The sequence below is a fragment of the Macrobrachium nipponense genome, chromosome 23, assembly GCF_015104395.2.
Source record: "Macrobrachium nipponense isolate FS-2020 chromosome 23, ASM1510439v2, whole genome shotgun sequence".
Taxonomy (NCBI): Eukaryota; Metazoa; Arthropoda; class Malacostraca; order Decapoda; family Palaemonidae; genus Macrobrachium; species Macrobrachium nipponense.
In genome coordinates this window covers 81,636,129-81,654,281 of record NC_061090.1, presented here as the reverse complement: position 1 = coordinate 81,654,281, position 18,153 = coordinate 81,636,129, and the positions used below count along the sequence as shown (strand labels likewise).

General features: G+C 40.8%; 2 protein-coding genes across 7 annotated transcripts in view; one reads left to right on the top strand and one right to left on the bottom strand.

Moving 5' to 3' along the window:
* Positions 1-12,979, top strand: part of LOC135202171 (uncharacterized) — a 103,008-nt gene extending 90,029 nt beyond the window's left edge. Inside the window, exon 4 of one of the 2 annotated variants that reach the window (XM_064231433.1) lies at positions 11,252-12,979. In XM_064231433.1, the coding sequence (XP_064087503.1) occupies positions 11,252-11,589 (338 nt within the window). In that variant the 3' untranslated portion in view covers positions 11,590-12,979. Of the gene's footprint in view, positions 1-11,245 lie in introns of both variants that reach the window. The other variant, XM_064231428.1, reaches the window with a different exon arrangement.
* Positions 12,731-18,153, bottom strand: part of LOC135202139 (secernin-3-like) — a 63,989-nt gene continuing 58,566 nt past the window's right edge. For all 5 annotated transcript variants that reach the window (XM_064231411.1, XM_064231418.1, XM_064231398.1 and 2 more), the window contains exon 8: positions 12,731-16,232. In XM_064231411.1, the coding sequence (XP_064087481.1) occupies positions 16,005-16,232 (228 nt within the window). In that variant the 3' untranslated portion in view covers positions 12,731-16,004. The remainder of the gene's footprint in view (positions 16,233-18,153) is intronic.

Genomic DNA, 18,153 nt, shown 5'->3' with positions numbered 1-18,153 from the left:
TACTGGTTGGTTCACTATAATACGCTTTGCTGTAGTGACCGATTCGGATGGCAAACCGGGAGGTTATTGTTATTATTTTAAGGACATTATCGTTACTCCATGCAGCCTTCCAGGAGTTACGATTATCTTTTACCGTTGTATGGTAGTGTTATGACGACACAAACGCATCTATATATTTAGCGTTTTCTGTTTTCGCTTAAATATACCAGCTTGAGAGTCTCTTTATGCTAAAAATAACGGACCTATTTCTTCGTAGAATAGGGTAGCTGACACCACCCGGCATAAAGTTAAGAGACGACGATCGTAAAGCTGCTGCTGTCACTGTCCTCTCCTCCAGTCCAAACGAGCCAGCCAGTACCAGCTCGTTCGCTGTCATGCGCTGGTAGTGTTACGAATGCTCTCTCTCCTGCGGGATTGACTGACCGAACTGTATCTCTTCTGCCCTACAATCACGGACTTTAGCCTAAGATTGAGGGATTTCTTACATGAATGAATAAACATTGCATTCGTTTTAGCCTTACTATGGTTCTACAGAGATATCTCTTACTCCTTTCGGTGCTCGTTACCGCACAGTATAGGGGACTACGAGTCTACCGCCGCAACCAACTGCACTAATTATGCTGCTTCCTGCTTAGGCAAAGCGCAGCCTTATTAGGGAAGTAAACATACTGTGTGAGGGAATGGATGAGCTTGCTGGGGACCATTTTCTTCCTAAAGAAGTTTGTTTTCCCTGAATAGACTGCAATTCAGACCTCTACAGTTTTTTCCTACCGGGAAACTGAAATTTTATTAAAGATCTAGGAATGATTCTGCACACTCTCGGTGCGGGTTTAGTATCATTTGAGGTGATAGAAAAAAACGGTGCAGACATCTGGAGAGGGTTTCAGATGTCCTGGATCATAATCTGAAAGAAGTTGGAAGCCAATTCCAGACAGTCGTCCCTCCAGTCCTCGAAACGAGTTTTTTTTGGAACCAGTGGTCCATATCAACTCTGATCTTCCACAGCTCTCTCATATCTTAGGAAGTATCTTCTCTCGGTCCCTGTTCGGGTTTACGAGAAAGAGCCTATTATAACAAACAGGCGTAGAATGTAACGATCCTCTAGAGGTTCGTTACAGGATTGCAAAAGTCCGTCGAATCGTCTCGGATCGACCGGCAGCAACTACTGACTTCCGAGTGGAATCTTTCTTTAGAAGTATGTTGAGAGTTATGGAGACTTTAGAGACGTCCTTTCATTCATCTCTTCGCTAGTTGAGGACGAAGAGGCTTCTTCTTCTCTGCTCCCTTATTTTGCGATCCGGGAGCGGTAACATTAAACGCTATCCTATGATATTGAACGGGGATGGATGTTTAGTCTCTTTTCCCCTTTTTCAAACGCTTAGGAAATGTAATAGATGATTTATACCATCACAGGGAGCAGACAATGACGCATAATCGCCCCATGTTGGCCATCAAGATCCTAGATTCACAGAGGTCACGTCCTTCCAAGGACCTTTTCCGAGAGAGTCAGTCTACTTTAACACGAAAGGTACCTATAACCTCTCCGCTCTGAGTCTGACTACGTTCAGACTATCGAGATTGTTACAGCATAAGATTGCCGTCTTCCCTTTCCGTTTGAAGAATGGGATAAGCTGGCAGTCACAACTATTAAAGAATACGCAAATATGTTGTTGACGGCCTTTGGGCTCAGAGATTTGCTTCTGTCAAACAACAAAGCCCTTCACGATCTTTGAGTTATGTGGAATCTCGAAACTCGCTCACCATATACTTTTTGTCTCATGTTTTCTCGGAGTCAGACACTGCGTGCGAGATCAGGAGACCATATAGTAGCCCTGAGTTTCTTGTTGACGAAGTCGGTTGCGTTTATACACCCCCGATGATCGTTTAACATGAGACCAGGTTGGACTGTCAGGCATTCGTCCTTCGGGACTGAATCGCCTTTTGCTCCTCGCTCCTTTCTCCTGGCACCAGAAGCTCGAGTCAGGAGTGGCTCAGGAGTTGATTCGCTAACGACGTTGGGTTGCGTTGATACACCCCCCAAGGTTTGCTTAGCTTGAATCGCCCAGGCAGTCCAGACACTCATCCTTCAGCGAAGAATAGTGCCCTTATGTCTTCGGGGTACAGCCTTGCTGTCCTTGATTCGTCTGACTGGTCAACTGGTCGGTCTCACCTGACTTTAGTACAGACGGACTGACTGTGCATGTCCAGATCGAAGCTTTCAATATGGAACTTAGACATAGTCTGAAGTTCTTGATGTCAAAGCATTCGAACATCTCCTACCTGTTAACTTCTTGCACGTGATCAGGAAGGCCTTTTTTCTAACCACCCTAGATACGACAAAGAGGGTTAGTGAGGTTTTCAGCCATCGTCAGAAGTATTGGCATTAGAGAACACAAGGCGGTGCGTTCTCTAAGCCTTCCGTTGTGGCCTAAGAATGGAAACCCTTCTTGTTCTTGGGCCAGGAGCTTGGAATCAAGGATGGCACAAGTTATTGGGCAGGAGCCAGAGAGAGTTCCTGTGCCCTGTCGGGTCTCTCAAGTTATATCTACATAAAACTTAAGAAAGTCGAAGTCGTACGGACAATCTGCAGTGTTCCGAAAAGACCAGACTTGCCCATAGCGAATTTCGAAGAACACCCTGGCTTTATTGTTAAGGAGTTCTTTCAAAAAAGCTCTTCATTGTGTTTGCACAAAGATTTGAAATCTTTTGATTTGAATGCTCACGAGGTGAGGGCGCGGCCTCGGAAGCATTTCAACAGAGCATGGCACTCAGCAACATTCTGAGTACCATGTTTTAGCGAAGCAACCTTGTGTTCACTTCACACTCCTTGCGAGATGTGAAGATGGCATATGAGATCTGCTGCTCGCTAGGGCCATACGTGTCTGCAGACACAATCTTGGCGGGCAAGGACCAGTCATACTATCCTGTAGAAAATGGTTAGGAAGAGCTCTTAATTTAGTAGTTGAGTCGCCGACAACGGTGACTTCTTAACTCTTAAGCCTTAGTTAACACACCTTAACTTTGGCTAGGTTGGTCAGGTGGTGATATATATTTTTATATATATATTTATTTTACTTCTTAGCCCTCATGGTATGGTCAATATGGTCTAGTCACGTCGTGGTCTCGCCCCTGTTGACAGATCATCTGGAGTGCACCAGCTATATAGGTCTCTACCTTCGCTGGCAACTCTAGTAGCACAAGCAGACTTACGTGGCAATAACCACGAAGCCACCTATGCTAACAGGTGGAACCAAGATGTAAATCATCTGCATGCATTTGTTTCCCAAAATCCTTCTATTCTGTCCCTTCCCACCTCCAACGGTGGGATTCAGCTATATATATATCTGACAGGTAAGTTTCGTGAACAAAATGATATTGTTATGATACAAGATAAAGTTTGTTCATACTTTTACCTGGCAGTATATATATTAATTAAGTACCCACCCACCTCCCCTCAGGGGACAGTGGAAATAAAAATTATGAATAGAAAATGGGAATGGTTCCTGATACCCGCCTCCCAGCGGCGGGAATGGGTACTAACCACCTGGCCGACCACTGTGTGTGCCGGAAGTTTTTGAATTTCTGTCGGACTTCAGAAAATACAGCTATATATATATCTGCCAGGTAAGTATGAACAAACTTTATTGTATCATAACAATATCATTTCTGGGCTCAGCCGTGTCGCTCCGTGAAATGTGTCCTCTTTACCACTATTTCTAGTAAAATATTGCTATGATACCAGAGAACTGCTAAATTGGACATGTCAGAAGTCTCTGACTCGCTCACCTAAATAAAAGGTGTCGGTATAGAACATCCCTTTCTTAGTACCTGGAGTTAGAGAAAGACTGGGATTTCCTTCATTCTGCCATAATTTTTTAAATTTAAAAGCTAAAATCTTACTAATTCACTATGGTATTTTCTTTATTGAATTGATATTATTGCTGTGTAAATTAAAATTAATATTTGAAAATAGTAAATCATTTATTTATCATACAAAAAACATACATCTTTGTAGGAGAGAGAGAGAGAGAGAGAGAGAGAGAGAGAGAGAGAGAGAAATTATTATTTTTATGTGATATCATTTAAACTTATTAAACTTACTAATACAGTATTAATCAAAATTAATATTTGAAAATTAGTAAATAATTTTTGTATCATAAAAATGTTATTAGTCATGAAAATAAACATCAAAATACACTAATTAGTGATTATTTTTGTCGGAAAATTCCGCGAATGGGCGAGTCCGTCCGCGAATAATTTCTAGATATGTTCCAAAGAAAAATCCGCCAATGTGTGAGTCTGCGAATCCGGAGAACACGAATACGGGGGGACCACTGTAGTAGGAAACGCGTTGCTTCATCCCCGCCTTCCGAGAAGAGTGCGCATAAGAAGCTGGCGCTGTCTCCCTCTCCCTCTTCCCCCTCTATGCCTCGTGGGCGTGTTAGGCATTGGAAGGCTAAGGACCTTGCCCTTCCTTCGCCACCAAGGGAGGAACAGCACGGCTGTGTTCCCGAGAGTGCTGTGGTTTCGGGCAGTGTTAGTGATGTGTGTTCTGCAGGGGTTGCTTCGCCGCCGAACCTTGTACGTGAACAACCCACCCACCCCGTCCTTGCACATCGCGAGCGTGTGGCAACCTCCCCCGTCCGTGCACAGGACGGTAGTGCCCCTTCTTCTCCCAGGCCTATTCATCCCGGAGTGTTTGCTTGCTTCCAAGTCTTCCACTATAAGGGATTCTCCGTCAATCTCAAGTGCTCGAATTTTCCCCCCATCTCACGTACGTATGGCCGCCCCGCCCGTGTCCGTTCATGGCCGTCTGGAGTCACCTGTTGAGGTAAGTGATGTGCCTAATGTTTCAGTGGGTCCATCTGGAGGCTGACGCTTGGTCCAAGCCCAGATAGGCTAGTAGAGATTTCAGACTGTTTGCCTACTAACCCTTCTGTGAATTTTGGTGAAGAAAACGCGTTAGAGGAGGCTACACATCCTTCTCGTCGTCGGTCGCCAGTGCCCGAGCAGGAAGAAGGACATGCAGGAGTTTCTGTCTTCCTTTTCGGAGGTTGTTGATATCATTCTCGGGTTCAACAATTTGGAAAGTAGGACTCAGGATTGGTCATCCTACACTCCTTGCTTAGAAGCCTTGGTGGGAGCTGCTCAGGACCCCAAATCGTCTCTCCAGCTGCCGTTGTCAGGGTACGTTCAGTCGGTCTTCCAGAAGGTTAACGCCTCTGTTTCTGACCGGGACGGTTCACTTCGCTCTAGAGGCTCTACCAAACTCCTACCCCCACCTCTCACAAGGCATAGGAAGTACTATGCTACGAGTTCTGCGTTTTTGTTGTCACGCCACCTTAACCCAGACGTCATTCGCCTGAAGCCGGGTTTGACTTTGAAACAGGTGAGGTGAGTGGCTCTGTCCTTATTTCCGCAAGACGCCTTAGCCTTGGAATCTACGGCAGCCTCCATGTTGCAGATGGTTTCTTGGCTGGACCTCTGGTCTGTGGTGATTGCCAAGATAGCTTCTGACAGGTCCCCTGATGGGTTGGTGAGTGCCGCCTCGCTTGCCAGTCTCTTTGCAATTTGGGGGCAAGGCGTTTTCTTATTTGGCTCACCTCAGTGCCAATTTATGGGCTAATCTTCTTCTGGTTAGGAGGGACGCGGCTTTGTCTAGGATGGAGAGGTCGCTTGACACCGAGTCTTTGCTGGCCTTGAGGAACGGTGACCTGTTAGAATCGCAATTTTTGTTTCCACGGACCGAACTCGATAATGCGATAGACCGACGTCGGGCTGACACCAAGGACCGTGAGGTGCACCAGGCTGTGTCTAAATCAGAGCCCCGCCCTCGGAGACGTTTGGCACCCCCTCCTCCAGCAGCAATCGAGGAGATCATCCCCTGGTAGGCCATCGAGGACCTCGAGTTTGGCAGGGCCTTCCGTTCGTCACAGCCCAAGTCTCAGGATCAGCGCCCCTTTCGCTCCCGTTCCTTTAAACCCAGAAGAGGCCCTAGGAGCAGAGGTCAAGGGGGCCGTCGGTAGGTACTGCACCTCTCCCTCTCCTGCGCCATAGGTGGGGTGGTGCCTGGCAGTGTTACGGGGTGGAGAAGTGGGTGGTAGAGGTCCTTCGGGTAGGATACCTGTTGCCATTTGACTTCTCTCCTCTGTCGGACAAGCCACAGCTCAGGAAAACGAATCCACCAGATTCTCTGAAGTTCTTGGCTCTTCAGGAGGAGGTGCAGAAGATGCTGGACAAGGATGTGATAGTGGAAGTAGTGCGTCCATCCCCTGGGTTTTACAGTCACATCTTCTTGGTGCCCAAGGCATCGGGAGGATGGAGGCCTGTGATCGACTTATCCACCTTGAATCGCTTCATCAGAAAGACGCGGTTCAAGATGGAGACCCCGCGCTCGGTGTTGGCAGCTGTGAGGGAAGGCGACTTCATGCTGTCGATAGACTTGAAGGACGCATACTTCCAAATCCCTGTTCATCCCACATCCAGGAAGTTCCTTCGCTTCTCTCAGGCGGGCAAGATCTTCGAGTTCAAAGTCTTGTGCTTCGGGTTGACCACAGCCCCTCAAGTGTTCACAAGGGTCTTCTCTCTCATGTCAAGTTGGGCCCATGCTCAGGGGATCCGTTTGCTGAGGTACCTCGACGATTGGTTGGTCTTGGCAGTTTCCAGGGAAAAGCTGCTGCAAGACAGGGATCGTCTTCTTTGGTTCTGCCTGGACCTGGGCATCTTAGTCAACCAGGAAAAGTTGAACCTCGTACCCACTCAAAGGATTCTCTACCTGGGCATGGTCATCGATATGGCAGTGGCGAGAGTTTTCCCGTCAGATCAGAGATTGGAGAAGTTGCGGGCTGTGGCACGCAACTTCCTCTCAAAGTCGCATCAGTCAGCTCATCGGTGGCAGGTTCTTCTGGGAGTGCTATCTTCCCTGGAGAAGCTGGTCCCTCATGAGCGTCTTCATCTTCGGTCTCTGCAATGGAGACTGGGGGAATTCTGGTCTCCGGCAGGGACTCTCCCCTGTTTATGGTCCCACTGTCTTTGAAAGTAAGAGAAGACCTTCGTTGGTGGATGGACGACCAGAATCTATTGAAGGGCGTCCCTCTGGGCTCTCTCCCTCCTGACTTCCTTCTGTTCTCGGACGCCTCCCTCGCAGGTTGGGGCGCACACTTAGGCGGCCTCATCGCTTCAGGCGTTTGGGGTTTAGGGGACAAGCAGCAGCATATCAACGTCTTGGAGTTGAAGGTGGCTTTTCTGGGTCTGAAGGAGTTTCGGGGATGGTAGAGGGTCACTTTGTCGTTCTCATGTCGGACAACACCTCGGTGGTAGCCTACGTAAAAAAACAGGGAGGCCTAGTTTCTCAGCAGCTTCGTGCCTTGACCGTCGAGCTTCACCGTGGGCAATCAGCAATTCGGTAGAGCTTTCAGCCAGGTATATCCCAGGGAAACGGAATGTGGTCGCAGACAAACTCAGTCGCCGGGATCAGATCTTAGGCACAGAGTGGTCCCTTCATCAAGTGGTGGCAGACAGGCTTTTCCAGATTTGGGGAAGACCCATGCTGGACCTTTTTGCGACACGTTACAACAGGGAATCTGGAAGTGTTCTGTTTAGTGTTCCCAGATCCCTAGGCATTGGCAGAAGACGCATTCCAACATCCCTGGGACAACCTGGAGGTGTATGCCTTCCCATATCCATCTTGTGAACAGTCATATCTGTTGATAAGGTATGATAGTCTATAGGAAATATTAATTCATGAGTACAGTGGTACCTCGAGATACAAAATTAATCCGTTCTGAGGCGGCTTTCGTATCATGAGCTTTTCGTATCTTGAACCACATTTTACATGTAAAATGGCTAATCCCTTCCAAGCCCTACAAAAACACCCCAGTAAATTTTATAATAAAGCTAAATTGACCAATAAACAATGAAATACTACAACAATTTGGACCATTCAATACCTAACTTAATACGTACTAGTACTAATATGTACGTACCTGTAAATAAAGTGTATTAGTGTACATGGTATACAAGAAATACTGTATGTACATACGTACGTATGTAGTAAAATGTGGAACCTTACCTTTCGACAGAGGAGGAGGACAAACGGCAAAAAACTTCTTATAGTACGTACACTTAACTTTACGAAACACATTAAAAAATGTCAGGAAACATAAACTAAACTTTACGAAACACATTAACAAAACTGTAACACTTAACTTTACAAAAAACTTAATATAAAATTTTTTTTTTCTTTTTTGATTTGTACATTTTTTTTTACTTTTTTATACTTTACGTTTTTTTTTTTTCTTTTCAATTTCTTCACCACTTTCAACTTTGTTTTTTCGTAGTATCAATTGGATCTTCCTTTTTGCTTACTCCTGCTAGTAAAGGCCTCTTTAAAAAATAACTATCCAAGGAAGATTGCTTCTGCCTGCTTTCCAAAATGCTCCTGAAACGACTCAGGCAAACGTCATCAAACTGCGCAAGCATACGACCTGTGTAAGCCTTTTTGGGGTGTCTCTTTTCTACAAATGATTGCACCTTATGAAAAGCAGCTAGTGCATCCTTAATTTCTGCTGTTGTCATAGGGTTGTCCTCCTCCTCCTCGCCACTGCTAGAGAACTCTTCTTGAACGACGTTATGTTGCATGGCCTCCAACTCCTTCAGGTCATCCATCGTAAGCTCCTCTTGGTGCTCCTCGAGAAGGTCATTGATGTCGTCCTCGACGACGACCAGCCCCATGGACTTGCTGAGTGCAACGATCTCGTCAAGATCTGGTTGCGAAACAGTTTCAGGATCGTCAACTGTTCCTGAATCTGCAGCACCAGCTTCGCCCACGTCGAATCCCTCGAACTCTCGGGCGGATACGACATCAGGCCAGAGATTCCTCCACGAAGAATTCAAGGTTCGCCTCGAAACCTCCTGCCAAGCTTGATTGATGAGTCGGGTGCATATCACAACATCGAAATGCTCCTTTCAAAATTCATGCAAGGTGAGGTTTATGGTATCGGTGATGTCGAAGCATCTCTTGAAAAGATGTTTCCTATGCAGCTTCTTGAAGTTGGATATCACTTGTTGGTCCATGGGCTGGAGGAGAGGGGTGGTGTTAGGCGGAAAATAAAGAACCTTGATAAACGAATACTCCGCTAGGATATCTTCCTCGAGGCCAGGAGGGTGAGCAGGGACATTTTCCAACAACAGCAGACATTTCAGAGGGAAGCGCTTCTCTTCCAAGAATTTCTTCACTGTCACGCCGAAACACAGATTTACCCACTCCGTGAACAAAAATCTCATTACCCAGGCTTTCGCATTAGCCCTCCACATCACTGGAAGCTTCTCCTTTAGCACTTTGTTGGCCTTGAAGGCTCGAGGAGTCTCCGAATGATACACAAGTAGGGGCTTCACCTTGCAATCCCCACTGGCGTTCGAACAAAGTGCGAGCGTAAGCCTGTCTTTCATAGGCTTATGCCCGGGTAGCTTCTTCTCTTCCTCTGTGATGTACGTTTGACGAGGCATTTTTTTCCAAAAAAGGCCAGTCTCATCACAGTTGAAGACTTGCTGAGAACTGTACCCTTCCTTGATTGCCATCTCGTCGAACGTCTTAATAAAGGTTTCAGCCGCTTTCGTGTCCGAGCTGGCCGCCTCCCCATGCCGCACCACCAAATGGATGCCAGTCCGTTTATGGAATTTTTCAAACCACCCATGAGAAGCCTTGAAGTCTGGGGTTGGCGTCGATGTCCCTTCTCCTCCATCGTCTTCGGCCTGGGCAATCAAATTGCCGAAAATAGCGCTGGCCTTGTGGGAGATTGCCGTCTCGGTTATCTTATCGCCAGCAATTTCTTTGTCTTTTATCCAGACAAGAAGTAGCCGTTCCATCTCGTCGTGCACGTGGCTCCTCTTGCTAGACAAAATAGTCACGCCCTTGGAAGGTGTAGCTGCTTTGATGGGATCCTTTTGCTTAAGGATGGTGCCTATTGACGACGGATTTCGGCCATATTCCTTGGCGATCACACTCAAATCGCATGCCAGCTTCATACTTTTTTTATTATCTCCATTTTTGTCTCCAAAGAAAGCATCCTCTTCTTTCCTACTTCAACTTTCTTGGGACCCATGAGTACGTATATACTGTACGTAATCAAGTTATGTAGTACGTACACGTATGTAGTAAAGTTCTCACACAACACGATAAAGTAGTACTACAACGAAATCACTAACGAATTTACATTAATAAACAAAATCGTATAGAACGAACGAATTCCGCGTGCTTTTGATACCGATGATGCCGCCAAGTGGCCGAAAAAGCACGCTGCTACGTAGATGCATGATGGGATCATAGGAGAGATGCTGACCAATAGGAGAGCAGGATCTTATGGTGGTGACTAGCATTAGGAACCAATGGGAAAGCAGGAAGATGGTGGCAAGTCTATTAAGTTGGCAGTGTGCGAGTTTTAAAATTGTTATCAGTGGTCCGGGCGAATCTCGGTACTTTACAACAACAACCTTTCGTATCTTGAACAATTTTCGTATGTAGAGCAAAAAAAATCTTTGTATTTGTTTTCGTATCTCGAGTTTTTCGTAAGTTGAGCCTTTCGTATGTCGAGGTACCACTGTACTACCAACTTCCTAAGCACTTTCATATTCATATTTATTGTGCATAATTTCTTAACTGCACATTTTACACTCCAACCCGTTATTGTCAACAACAAAAACTTCACTATCACTTTCTTAATGACATTAGAATATGGAAACTACTATATGCCCAAGAAAAATACCTACTTCCCACTCCTCCTTCCTGTTTCCATATGCCCTTATGATGCAATATCTATTGGGTCTTCCATTAGTTACTTGTTCAACTGCTTCAGTGTTTTATAGTCAGTGGATTCGTGTTCACTCACTGGATGGCTAAGGACAAATAATTTCCTTATGCTGAGGTACCCCCTTTTCTCCAACTTAATTTGGTTACCAGAGACTGAAATCTCCTTTCCTGAGAATAATTTCAGACTAATGTGGGTAGACAAAAGCCAGCCTTGTATTCCTTAAATCTTTACTGAGTGGGCTTTCTCACCACCGAGTAAATTGTTGTCATCTTTGATATATAGGGGTAGGTGGAAAAAAACAAAAGCTACTTGCTAAATAAGGCAGTGTTTTGTATGTACAAAACATCAACTTTGTTTGTAAAACTTTTAATGTGTTTCTTATGCTTCCTTGAGAACATCTGAGAGGCAGGCTTTTCTGTAATGAAGTTTTGTTCTAGTTTCAGGAGGTTTCACAGGACAGAAAATTGAAGGGGAAGGAAACCCAAATGTATATGGCCACGAAACACACCAGAAATGTGAAGAGGCAGGAGAGATTAATGCTTCAGATAGCAAAAATTATCATAAACATAAATTCGGACACACTTTCAGCAACAAAGAACACTGGAAAGATAAGAAGTCACAAAGGAAATGGAAAGAGAAAAGTGTGAAAGAAATATTAAGGGTGGAGCATATATTGGAAAAAAAATTGAGGAATCAGTTTGGAAGAACTAATGAAAAGAGAAGGAGGCACATGTTGATAGAAGCAAGACAAGCAAGGGCAAGGGGACTGTGCCTTGAGTAGTATTGTCTATTTTTATTAGTGAGAGATCTGTAATTTAATATTTTTCCTTTTGTTACACAGATCAATTACTGCTGCTGTTTGTTGTACGAAGAAATGTATCCAAGACAAATTGAATGAAGTGTTGAAAATGAATGCATCAAAACAACTAAACTGACTTTGTTTTGGTTCCAAACAATTGAAGAGCATTTTTAATTCTCTCTTCTTGTTTGCTGGAAAGATTTTCTACTCGGTCTTCTCTGCTTTCATCTATACTTGTATCATAAAGATTTATTTAGTGATAAAAACTTATTTAGTGTCGATTGATTATGAAATTTAGGTCTTGGTATGTATAAAGTAGTTAATCTAAATCCAATGTTCATAATAGTATTTTGTGTTGGTGTGTGATCTGCACAGTTGACATCATTAGAAATGTTGTAGCCAGGTACCCTGGTTCAGGATGGCTTAGGATTTGTCTTTATGCTTTCCTTGTATATAATGGCCTCATAATGGCATTATGTATTTTTATTGCATCTTTACATTTTTATATTTTTATTGCATATTTACATTAATTTGATTTAGTATTAATCATCTTTTCATCAGCAGCAAAGGTAGCATATTTATGTTCTTTGATTTTTGCTTGCTAAGCAGTCCCAAGGTCTCTTGACCGATGCTGTTTTTGAGGTGTCTGTTTAAAGTTACAGCTTTTTAAAGAAACATGATTAATAAGTTATAGCATGGTCTGGGAATTTTCACGTGTGTGCGAGGCATTTGGGCAGCTAGGCTAAGATGTTCACTTTTTACTCTTTAAATGTGATGATGTTCATGCTACAGTTAAATAATTTTTTCTTGCTTCATTTGACATTGAAAAGGAGGAAGTGTACTTGGACTTGGTAGGCAATTACCAAGACCAGATGTTGGATTGTTCATAGGGAGCAACATTACAGGCTTGGAGTATTAGATACATTTTGCAGTTACAATACTTTGAGTCATACTTCTCAAGAAACTAAGTTGTCAGTAAATAGGGTTTAATATAATTTTGTATTGTTCAGTATTAAAAGAAACTTTTTATAAGTAAGATACAGCCCATTTGGAGGTATAGCATCATAAATTGTGGACTCCAAACATTTGCATCACAGAAGAGGTGAAGTTCTACAATAAAAACTTTATGAGAAACTGCAAGTTTTATTATGGGTAGCGGTGAGGTGCCTCCTGCTACAGAGTGAAGGGAACAGGCCAAGTCCTCCAGAAATCGTGCTCAGGGATTACAGTGCTAAGTAACAGAGAACCAAACAGGTTTCACATCATTTCAAGTTTCTCTACTTCATGTAACAGTAGGTGATTGTAATTATCAAACCTTTCTACTTCATAGACAGCTTAATCATTAATTCTATGTAACACAGTCGTTTTTCTTCCACACAATAATGGAAGTAAATTAATCTTGTACAAAATATGAATATTAGTCTTCAATAATGTAAATTTATGCAAAATTGTCATGAAAAATCTTAGCAGACATGATAACAGTAAATGTTCTGTACTTTCCAAATAACCATCAATCTGCTAGAGAATTTTTACATTATATAAGCATGCAGCATTAATAGAGAGCATAATTTTCAACTTTAGCACTTAATAATAATATTCCATCCTAGTCAATGTCTTGGACCATTTCTTTAAAATCATGGCCATAAATCTAAATTCTAAGGTTAGCTGCAAATGATGAGCAACTTCCAAACCTAAAGCATATGAAAAAGAAATTCTCAAGATGAAACTGATGTTACAAAGTAGAAGCAAAGCATTCCATGTCTGTGCAACAACAATATATATAGAATGGCTGGATAAATAATAAATGATGTTAAAAGTCCTTTGTTTAATATTAATTTTCCATAATCTAGAAAGAGTACTTTTAAGATTGTGGACAATGCGAGAGGCAACCTAATAGTACTACCCTTTTCCAGTCCTAGTCTGTAGTAAACGAAGGGAAAAATGACAAAGGTAGGAGCAGCTTAAAACACAAAGGAAGTACTTAGTAGACATTCAGCCTTTTAAATGAAAAAAAGGTTAGGGGTCAGGAAAATCAGATGCAGGAAGAGAATTATTATTGTTATTAAATAGCTTAGCCAAACCACTGATTTAATATTTGCAACTTGCAGAAATATTGCAAGACATGTGCCTTTAGCAATAAATATCTTCAAGAATAAGAAATTACTGGCATAAATCTATAATGTTTTGAAGTACAAGATTTAGAAAAATAAATGACAATTTATTCAGACTGTTTACCAAAAGCATTACACTTTTGTTTGGGTAAACACTAACATGTGCAAGGCTTATTTTGTAAATACCAGGTATGATGATACACTTTGATTAATACCAGCCAAGGAGTCTGTATGTCTTGTATATAATATTCACTGCATAAAACTGTGAAGCAGGTTATCTAGAATTGAAATTAAGCTTCTGTTGATAGATCATCAATATATACTGTATGTTCATGGAGTGTAATAACCTGTTTGGTTTAGCTGGAGGTATAGGATTTACACAATACAAAGGCAATGATGTGGTTTCTACAAGAAGCCATCTCAAAGGAAAACGCCTTAACAAGCAAAATCAGTTCATGAATTGGAAATTAGGTTTTTTGAAACTTTCCTTTACTCTCAAAAAATCTTGTTGACAGATGTTCCTTAATTCACCAAAATGCACTTTGTCCTGTCAATCTGATGTTATTTTATGACCTTCATATGTAATTTATAACAACCAAAATAAATTAATCCATGGACAATAGTCATGTAATTCTGTTTCAGAGATTGGTAGAGAAATTATGAATTTTACAGATAAAAGACAGAAAGATGTTTTTAATTGAAAAAAAAACAAATGCTCAACAAGAAATGTGTCGAGTTGGTACTGAACAATGATAGATACTGGAAGGCCTTATAGCATTTCTGTAAAAATCAAGATTCTGAAAGATCCAAGACACTATTAAACTTACTATTTTAAGGAAAGCAGAAATTTCATCAATGAATATCTACTTAAAGCATACATAAAATGCAAGAAAATTGAAAATAATTGATTATTATCCTATTTAACACTATCACCATGTCTTTGGCTATTTTATCACCCACAACAGGTAAAGGTGGACCACAGGCCCCACTTAACTATGTGACTAGGGGCTTATTACCACTCAGACTTTAAAAGATCTTATAATAAAAAAAAATACCTCGGGAAGACACTACAAAACTTCATGATTACAAACCTTCATATGTTGCTCATTGTAAAAGGCTGATACTGCATCCTAATGGGCATTTTGAAAAATTATAATTCAATCATTCTCAAATTACAATGAATAAAATTTAAAAGGATGTTTCACCTCCTAATACAATTTCCTTCGTAATTAACATGAATGTGGTATAACCTGTTGAAAATATTGCTGAAGTAAATTTTAAAGTTTGCGAGACTTTAACTACATAAGTTTCATAGAGAAAAAGAAATAACACAGTGTATTACTTGAAAGCCAGACATTTTCATTCATCTGAAGCTTCAGTAAAAGGTAGAATATGTGGCCAAGAGGAAGTTCATAAAATATGAAATGACTGATAAGTACATCTCCATATCATGCAATATATATTTTCCAACACCCATTTGTTCTATCCACCAGTAACCATATAAATACAAATTGCTTTAGTTTTGATCTGTAATCATAACATCACTGAACAAATATTACTTTTCTTTTTTTTTCTTATTTTTTAGTAAATTTGGAGAGTAGTAAATCATTCTTTCTAATTAACATAATACTGTTTACTCATTTTTATAAATTTTTATATCACAAACTCATTACAAATACGCAAAGGGTTTTAGCATAATTTGTTGTGTTATTTGAAATAACTATGTCACTTAATTTATGTAGTCCATGTGATTCATTTTAAGCCAGAAAGTATCCAGTACCTAGTCTCTTTTCTCTCCCTCTCTCTCTCTCTCTCTGTATGATGCTAACAAATATAGCAACAGGTCCTAGTACCAGTATTATATAAATGAAAAAAATGACCATACAAAACTTGTAGGAAGTGCAACACATGCAATCATTTGCTAGTTTAAGAAAGATTGATGGAAGAACTCATTGGGAGGCTATGCCATTAAATGTAATGGTATACAATATATTTATATCTTCATGCATTAAAAATGTTCAAGGAAAGTTTGGTAAGATTCACCATTTCCAAATTAAATAAATGCTTAATGCACCATCACAACTTGACTATATATATTAATATATCTTATTTTTTGACAATTGAGGCCTCAAAATCTGCAAAGAATGATTGGACAAACTGTATTGATAGCAGACTAGTTGGTTAATGAGGCAATAAAGGCCACACCAAATTCTATTTTTCCCAATTGTTAGCATTATCAATACAGCTGCTTTACTATTGGTCATGGAATTCGCAAATATTACAAAATTACTTATAAAACTTGAGCTCAGAGTCGACACAATCTTTAAATAAGTCATCCATTTCAGACAACCTCTCTGGATCAAAGTTTTCAAGGCAAGCTTCTGTTTCTTGGACACATTTCCTCTCCAATTCTCGCAGCGTCTCAACAATACTCCCTCCATTTTCTGTTGCAGCTTGCTGACGACGATACAAGAGATGAGTGCGATTTACTTTCTTGGCAAATCGTGGGACAATCTGAAAGAAAAAATAAAATGGAAAAGTATAGTAAATTCTTTAAATAAATCTTGATTAAAAGCTTTGGGAAAATCTTGTTAGACAAACTTTATCTCACATATTTCTTTTGAAAGTGTTAACACTGCAATTTATTCAGTGCTACAGTGCTCCCCCACTTATACGCAGGAATAGGTTCCATAACCTGCTGTGGAAATGCAAAATTCCCCTCTAAAAATGCTTATAACTGCCAAATACCCAGTACCCCTTAAACTAAAAAGCTTATACCTAATTATTTCAACATTTCACTGCTTAATTTGATAGTTAAAACAAAAACATATCTTAAATTATCATACTAAAACAATTTAATACCATTTCAAATAAAAATACCATCATCCCAAAACACCCACAGTAACCTTACATTACAGTACTCGCCTACTACTGTTAATAAGTAGGCTATATACACCCCCTAAATGCCTTCAAAGCTGTGTCCACACGGTCGAACAATGTCCGACGGACAAACATTGTTACCAATTAACAATTGTGTGACGGTCTTTGCCTTGTGAGCAGAGTAAAAGCAGTGTTATACAGCCTCATCTGGTACCACTGTTTGTTGCCAGATCTACCTCCATCATTTCAACGCTTATGACGTCATCCTGCTTCGCCTATGATATGGTAACAATGTGTGTCCATCGGACATTGTTCGATTGTGTGGACGCACCTTAACTGCAATTTTAACATCATCACCAAACTTGACAGTTCAAATAAAAATATGTATACCTCAAAATACGTATCATCCCAGAACACCCAATATCATTTCAGTCATGTTGTAAAATTATGTACCAGCATACAACTGTTATTAAGTATCCCCTACCACTAAGACGTTTTCTTTGGCCTACATAACTTTGCATCATTCTGTGACTACAGTTTATGTATATTGACATTTACCAGTGCAGTAAAATGATTTTGATATGATATTTACTGTACAAGTATTTTAGGATTGTATCTATTGTATAGAGCACATCTAAAATATGCGGGTGATTTATTATGATGGGACACGTATATACTCCCAGGATTAACAGAGTACTCTACTAATCCTGCGTACCTCCAAACAGAAAGCTAGGTTTGTTATTTTTGTGATTACATACAAATACATTTAATGTAAAAAAAATTATTTACTACAGTAAGTTCTTGGTATGTTTACATCGTATTGTGGTTAGTCCTTGCCATCTCCCTTAAATTTATTGAAAATTCTTCTGCCCTCTCTCTCTCTCTCTCTCTCTCTCTCTCTCTCTCTCTCTCTCTCTCTCTCTCTCTCTCTCTCTCTCTCTCTCTCTCAGTATACATATAGTATGTAGTACTCTAAAGAGAAAAACAGCAAAATGTCCAATATATTTCTTCTCAGCAAAATGTCCAATATATTTCTTCTAAGAGAATCCACTGATGTATACTGTATTGATGTAATCATCAATAAAATATTTAAAAATCTATCTGAATTTCATATGCAGGCAACTTAAAACCTCCAGGCTACAGTAAGGTAACAATTTTTCTGAGACATACAACTAACTAACACACACGCACCTCTCTCTCTCTCTCGCCTCTCTCATCTCTACCTCTCTCTCTCTCTCTCTCTCGTCTCTCTCTCTCTCTCTCTCTCTCTCTCTCTCTCTCTCTCTCTCTCTCTCAAGGAAATATGAATTAGTACTGTATCACAACCTTTTATGTAAAAAAATAAAAATAATTCCACTAATAAATTAGTTTCTTATAACAACTAAATTGTTTCAGAGCATGAACAAGAGAAAAATACACTTTGATTACTGTAGTTTGCTGCATTTATACATCAACAGTACAGTACGGTACTGAAATCAGTACAGTAAATAATTTTTGTTATCATAAATGTACTATTCATTCATGTAATATATATAAAGTTTTGGGCTGCAGCCAT